Source organism: Mauremys reevesii, linkage group 1, assembly GCF_016161935.1.
Source record: "Mauremys reevesii isolate NIE-2019 linkage group 1, ASM1616193v1, whole genome shotgun sequence".
In the NCBI taxonomy this organism is placed as follows: domain Eukaryota; kingdom Metazoa; phylum Chordata; order Testudines; family Geoemydidae; genus Mauremys; species Mauremys reevesii.
Window position 1 is genome coordinate 85,410,073 of NC_052623.1, and position 7,699 is coordinate 85,417,771.

A 7,699-nucleotide genomic window follows, 5' to 3' on the forward strand; every position below is an offset into this window, starting at 1 on the left:
ACACCGACTGCTGCAGGGACACTGGCTGGTCCCTCCCTGGGCTAATTCTTACTGTGACTTCTACAGTTGAAGTCAGGGTGTCTTCGGAATCTCCAGGCTCGTCAGATAGTGACTGCAATCTCCTGGGGGCGTTGTAGATACCTGAGCGCTTGTCCAGGCCATGGCTGGAGCCGGTGAAGTGCATCCTTCCTCCTCAGTGGTCAGCACAGACTGAGCTAGGCTGCTCCCTTTTATACTGCAGCAGGAGTTGGAGCATGCCCATCAGGGATGAGGGGGTGTGGTCATGGGCGGCAAGTTATATATGTTTGCAGTGCCTGGGCTCCAGGAATATTCAGGGCCGGGTGCCCTGCTCCAGCAATATTTGGAGCTGGGCCTCTCCCCCGGCCCTGCCTGGATCGGCCCCCGGCCCCCGCGGGCCTTCCCCCCACCCCGCCGCATCCCTGCCTGGACGTGGTCCCAGCCCCCGCCTGACACCACCACCCCCCACGTGTCCCCCCACGCGGCGTCCCTGCCTGACAGAAAGCAGCGCGCGCCTGTCCCCTGCCTGCTTCTGCTGCCAGAGATCGGCTCCCGGCAGAACTGCTGTCTGCTGCCCCAGGATCTTAGCGCCCGCCATTCACTAATGACAAGGCAGGCTGCCCTTACCCTGTGCTTCCGCCCTCACCCTGAGCCTCCCCAATGCCCCAAACCCTCATCCCCAGCCAGAGCCCTCATCCCCCTGCATCCTAATCCTCAGCCCCAGCCCTGAGGCCCCCCGCATCATGAACCCCTCATCCTCAGCCCCACAGCCCTCACCCTGCACTCCCTCCTATCCCCAAACTCCCTCCCAGAGTGTGTACCACCTCCCCCTTCCTACACCCTCACTCCCAGCCCAGAGCCTGCACCCAAACTCTGTCTCAAAGCCTGCACCCCTCATCCCCTCCTGCACACCCATCCGTGCCGCAGCCCGGAGCCTGCACCCAGCACCCAAACTCCCTCCCAGAGCCTGCACCCCTCACCCCTTCCTACACCCCCACCCCAGAGCCTGCACCCAAACTTCATCCCAAAGCCTGCACCCCTCCTGCACCCTAATCCCCAGCCCAGGACCTGCACCCCATACCTCCCCCCCGAAACCCCGCCCAGAGCCTTAGGCAGGTGGGGGCAGAGTTTTGGGGGGGCGGAGTTGGGGGGGGCAGGTTCTGGGCACCACCAAAATTTCTACAAACTTGCCACCCCTGGGTGTGGCTTCTGCCACCAAGAGGTGCTGTGTTAACCCTTTTTGCCCCAGTGTGGGGCAAGTACAACCAGTCATAAGGTCTCTGTCTCCTTTCTAGAACTTTCCTTCCATGTCTCTTGAGAAATAGTCAAACAACTTATTATAGGGAAAAGTAAGACAAGCCATATGTGAAACTGTCTGGAATAGCTCGCAAGTGTGAGTGCCCATCTCAGGCCAGACTGTCCAAAGGAGGGCATAAACCCCAAATTATTTGTGAGTTCTATATTTTAGATTTCACCAACCAAGTAACAAGTGTGAATACTTCAAGCACTACAGCAGCCTAACCATGGAGTCACAGACAGTCCCCTTGGGTGCTCCGGTCTATCTTGCCACCCAGACAAACTTGCCTTTGTGATAGATGGTCCCTTACACCAAAAAATCACAACAAAATTCGGGTTACTCTCAGTCCCAAGGGACCAGTTGCACCTTAGACGTCACACCAAAGACAACACTTGTAGCCAATCCGATAATAACCTAACTAAAGATTTATTAACGAAGGAAAAGGAAATGAGTTATGTACAAGGTTAAAGCATGTAAACATACTCACATAAATGAATTAACCTTAGGTTCCAAAAGTAATAGAAACTGCTGCAATATGCAAGCTTTCTATGTCCTCTAGAGCTAACCCAATCCAAGCAGTTTTTTAGGACTATAACAACGTTTAAAAGGGAACTGGATAAATTCATGGTGGCTAAGTCCATAAATGCCTATTAGCCAGGATGGGTAAGAATGGTGTCCCTAGCCTCTGTTCGTCAGAGGATGGAGATGGATGGCAGGAGAGAGATCACTTGATCGTTGCCTGTTAGGTTCACTCCCTCTGGGGCACCTGGCATTGGCCACTGTCGGTAGACAGATACTGGGCTAGATGGACCTTTGGTCTGACCCGGTACGGCCTTTCTTATGTTCTTATGATCCTTGCTTATGCTAAGAAATATTGCCCTCTCCAAATTCCAAACAGCATAGTGATACAGTTCCTTCCAGTTACAAATTTGTATGCCCTTCCGCCCCGAATTTAAACTGAATGGAGAAGTATTTGTGCCCCTGTGGTCTTAATGGGCGGCGGTGGGGGGGAATCAACAAAGTTTTTGTCCTTTGATGTTTCACAATGGCTCATTTGGTTTCAGTGGGCCTTGTTGTGTGCAGGACCTGCACTTTACATTAATTAATGCTTCTTTCCTATTTGGTGAATTACACAGTTACAGGGATTTACAGTGCAAACACTCCATATCACTTTTATGCCCTGGGGTACAGATGTTATAAGCGAGATCAATACATGCAGCATCCTACAAGCATTTCATCAAGTCTAAACACATTCTTATAAACTGAACATCTATTTTAACAATGCTAACACTGATGAGCCAGACTGGTTTCCAGCTATGCATTTGTCAGTGAGGCCCAGGGGCCTTGGCATAAACTGGCACCTGGTCTGCCAGCATCACACCACATTTTATTGATTTTAATAGTAACCTTTAGAAATACTCCACTGGGGTAGAATTGTGTGAAACCAATTGGGTTAGGTTTGCCCAAATTTCACCAGATCTTTGTGGATGGTGGGTTCAATTGCCTGCATTCCCCTGGTTCATCTGAAACATAAAAGTGAACCAGATGAAACTCGCCAAACCCAGCAAGCTTCCCTACCCCTCCCTGCTAAGCAGATAGCCCACCCCATCTACCTTGAGCCTTCCCTTTATTGGGCCCCAAAGGGCTGGCCCGGTAGTCTTCTATCTCCTTCTTGCTGGCGTCTCTTTTCGGGGAGTGAGCAATTGGCTGAACTGCTCTCCCTTTCAGCCTCTCCGGGAGAAGACGCTGGCTAGCTTGCTTTTCCCCTCACAGCGAGTATGTTTTATGTAAACAATCATCATTTTTGAGAAATTGAAAGCAGCTTTTTTCTGCTTACAACAAATGCAAATGCTTTGAGAGCTGCTAGCAGGCTGTTAGTTACGGCAGTAATTTTTCCTTTGAGAGAATTCTGATTAAGTGATTAGTTTCATTACACAAAGTGCCATTTAATAGTTCTGCATCCTTTCTAACAGTGCTGATAGGTTAAGTAATGTGGTGTTGCTAAACTGTATATGTCGGTAGTTAAAGGTTAAGTCCCACCAAATAAATTATTTCTCTCTCTTCTCCCTAACCCCAGTGCTTAATTAAAAAGAATAGTTCATATAATTCACTCTAAATTCCATCCCCTCTTTGCTGCCTTGTTGCAACATGGACTGGGAATTACGGTGCTGGAAATGCTTAAGCTGCCAGGAAGAGTCAGAGGTGACATTGCTTGTGTGTAAGGGACATATCTTCTGCCTGGTGCCCTAAGGCTCTAGCATGGGAATGAGGAGGGAGCATGGAATCCTAGGGGGTTGGACACTGAGAGGGAGAAGAGTGTGTGAGGGGAGCCAAATGGGTTATGAAAGAAAAGGAAACTGATGGAAGTCCAGTTCCACCTCCTAGTAACAGTATAGGGAGAGCTCCTGCTGCTGTTTCAATCTACTTTGAACCACTAGAGCCACTGTCTGCAGAGAAATGCAAGAATCAGCACTGGTGGCTGCCGTTTACTTACAGGTTCCATCTTCCTTGCAGCAGGCTGCCCTCCTCCTCCAGCCCAGGATTCCTGACGGGAGAGGAGCCAATAGAATCAGCAGTAGTTGTGGCTCCAGGCACCAGCGCAGCAAGCGCGTGCCTGGGGTGGCAAACCGTGAGGGGCGGCATACCAGTTGCAGTTATGGTGGCAGTCAGGCATGCCTGCGGGAGCTTCACCGTTCCCGCAGCTTCGGCGGCAATTCGGCGGCGGGTACGAAGGCGCGGGACCGTCAGATCACCCGCAGAAACACTGCCGAATCCGCATGACCAGTGTACCGCCCGCAGAAACGCTGCCGAAGGCCTCTTGACTGCCGTTCTTGGGGCGGCAAAAAACACAGAGCCTCCCCTGGGCTAGAGGGGGAGCAGGGAAGGGAGAGAGCCTGGACCTGAGAGGATGAAAACTGGCTTTACAAGAAGCAGTAGCAGGGAACTGGATCTGGCTATGGCTCCCCTCAGTGCATGTTGATAGCTGCTGGTGGCTCTCTTGGCAGATATCATATCACCATATCCACTAGCATTTCCAGCCTAACACCCCTCCCCCCCCCATTAATTTCAGCAAAGTGATGTAATCAAAATATGATTTCTGTAAAATGCGTGTAGCCCTCCTGAAATTCTTAAAGAAGCAGATGGAGCAGAGTCGGATACTGTGTCAAACTAATTGTCTCAGGCAGGTTTTCTTTAAATATCATTTGAAACAGCTATCCTCAGTAGTGTTTAGAGTTTTGGGGGATAGTTAATTGCTAAGGAATTTATAATAAAAATTAAGTTGGCTGTTATATTATGGTGCTAATGTTTCCCAGCTTTTGTTTTCTGATGATGTTTTTAAAACTTGGAATAGGTCAATTTCAGGAAGGCTCTCTCTCCCCGGGCAATACTTATGCTGCCATTGGCAGGAAAAAAAATGCTATTTTTAGAATGCACTGATTTGTTTTTTTCAAATGCATGTTGGGTGCAACAGTTCATGTGGGGAAATGCCCCCCCCCCTTAAACGGAAATTATTTTCTGTAGCCTGTTTATATTGGGACATAGCTACTGTTTTTAGTGACAGAAATGTATTTGCACTGCTTTTTAATCCCATTAATCCTGCAGAGCCAAAACAGTTAAGGGAGAGGGAGGGAGGTTCTGTTTGATCTTTTGCATCAACAGAATTGTTACTAAATCCCTTGCCTGTCCCACCTGTGTGAACCTATTGAAAGAGGTGAGATTTCACAGGTATCACAGAGGGCCTACTTTGCAGGACTTTTATTACTGGTGTTACGTGAGAAGGAAGTAGTTTTTGTGGGCTGGGGGGAGAACAGTGGGGAGAGGGGAAAAGCAAGAAATGAGCTTTTTTTCTTGTGTGGGGAAGAATGGGATGAGCAGGGCAAAACATTGGAGTGAAGAGAGGAGTTGGTGGGGGTAGGGAGGAAAAGAAGGATTGGCAGTTTGACATTTTGTGCCAGGCCACATTGTTCCTGCATCAGATCAGAACCACATTCTACAGTTTAGGATTGAAATCCTAGTCCAATTGAAGTCAATAGCAAAACTCCCATTGACTTCAGTATGATCAGGATTTCACCCCAGGTCCTTAGTTATGCCATTTATAATATATTAGCATAGAGCTGGAAATATGACATGGAAGAGCGTGCATGCATGTGTATATGGGAACACCTACAAGACCAGCTTCATTACATATGTGACTGATGCATGTCTTACTGTTCTCTTACCTGAAATGTGGCTTATTTTTTAAAACAGTTTTCTTCAGCCTCCAAAGCCTCTTTCTTCTCTTAGTACTCTACGAGATGGAAATTGGAGAGACGGCTGCTATTGATGTCGGATGCCCCTGAACAACGGAAAAGAAATAATGTGGTTTCTACTACCCAGCTGGCTGGGTAACTGTGTTACAGGAAGGGAAGGTCCCACAACACTATTTTCATTGAGTTTTAATATGTAAGAATATCCGTTATACCCTGTCATTTTTTAAAAAATGAACATTATTAAAGACTAAATATTGCACTTAGTCATTTGCCTGGAAAACTGCAGTGTTATCAAACTAACAGTTGCGGTACTGTCATTTAGAACTTAAGAATTTTTTCTATATGTGCAAGATATCAGACTTACTTCCTTTGAGAGAGCTAAGAAATGCCACTATTTCAAACAGCTTTGCCATATAGTGGGATAATTTATTCAGTGTACTCTGTAAAGATATTATGCATTTTGTTGCAACTTTGGGGTCTATGTTATACGCTTGGAATTTTTTTGTGTGTTTCCAAGAATTTTATTTTTTGACTTAATTCCGTTCACATTTGCTTGAACCACAGAGAGAGGATTTAATTTTTGTGTGTGCCATACATAATATTTTTGTGGTAATGTACTATTTTTTAGCACTAGGAACATATCCTTCAAAAACAAACCATGGGCAATATGAAAGCAGTAATTTTTATGTTCCAAAGCACAAAAGAGTAACGTTCACTGGAAACTCCATACAGCTGGGTCAACATAATTTTTTCTTTCATCCATTTGTTCACATGTTAATTTATTATCCTGTGTTTTGTATTTATAATGGCAGCATAAACCACATTTCACTTAAAAGGTGCAATGGTCACTAAACTACAATTAGTTTTTCAATACTTTATTACAAAAAATAAAATTGTAATGTTTTAATAATGGTTACTTATGGGAAATGAATGAGTTTTAATGCAAATAAATCTTTTTGATAGACCTTTTACAAAATCCAATTGCACTAATCAATGCTTTCTTATAATGGCATATGATTGAATATTTGATTACAACTGTGTATACTGCTGTTTTGGAATGTTTCAGAAATAAATAATCTATTTCAGCAATATCATGCTGTGCTTTAGTGTGCAATATAAACATTGTGTTTGTATCTGTGTTTTCCCCCATCCATGGCATAACTTTTTATTACAACACTTAGCTACTGAAGATTTTATTATTCAGCCTTTAGAACTCATTGAATTTTTTGCAAGAATATGCAAATCTCCAAGGACAATAAAAATTGAATCTCTTTTAGCCAAATGTTGCTTAGAAGACATACAAATTTCTTATTGCCTTAAAATTGCTTTTGGAAAATCTCTTGAACCAAAGCAAAGTCTGCAAGTACACTATTTTAGTTGTCCTAATAAGAGTCAGAGCCCTATGTACTGTGATTCTGCTACTATGGAATTTCTCATATAAATGTGCATCAGAATATCTGGCTTCCTTAATTTGCTTTTAAAAGGTAGAAATTTATACTTATGAGTAAAATATACCAAATGTGAAGTGAATGTATAAAACTGATGGCATCATGTCTTCATACAGCCAAATACAGTAGCTCAGAGGTGCAAAATAAATTTTAACTATTACAAATCCCAAATGGATGAGCGTAGAATTTTTACTCAATTTTTACTCACTCATTGAGTTTCACTCAATTTTTTTTAAAGTCGTCCTACAGAAGATAAGATTGAGAATGGAAAATTTGGGCTTCAGAAGTACTGTACATGTTTTGGAAAACTGAATATGTGCAAATCATTTTGTAAGACATTGGTGAGTTTATTTCAAAGTATTGGATGACAAATAAAATATCTGTTGGTTTTTTAAAAAATGTGTAGTAGAAATTGCCTTAAAAATGGTAATACTTCTGTTGTACACAAGAGGACAGTATGCACTCTGAAAATACTTTACTTTTATTAGGTAAACCTTGTGTGTTCCCCAGACTCTTGGTTTAAACTTTATGCCTTTTTGCCAGTGCTGTTCATATATGATGTTATCAAATTACCCAGCTGATTATTATTTGGATTTTAAAAAATCACATTAACGTATGTGTAGAGAACTGGAGAAACAAGCATCACCACTATTATGAAACTTATTAACTCTTAGAGAAAATGGAAT

General features: G+C 44.2%; 1 protein-coding gene across 4 annotated transcripts in view; it reads left to right on the forward strand.

Moving 5' to 3' along the window:
- The window catches only part of SLAIN1 (SLAIN motif family member 1), an 84,005-nt gene extending 76,686 nt beyond the window's left edge, over positions 1–7,319 (forward strand). For 3 of the 4 annotated variants that reach the window (XM_039519637.1, XM_039519651.1, XM_039519657.1), the window contains one exon: positions 5,564–7,316. In XM_039519637.1, the coding sequence (XP_039375571.1) occupies positions 5,564–5,639 (76 nt within the window). In that variant the 3' untranslated portion in view covers positions 5,640–7,316. Of the gene's footprint in view, positions 1–5,563 lie in introns of all 4 variants that reach the window. The other variant, XM_039519645.1, reaches the window with a different exon arrangement.
- The last annotated feature ends 380 nt before the right edge of the window (positions 7,320–7,699 follow it).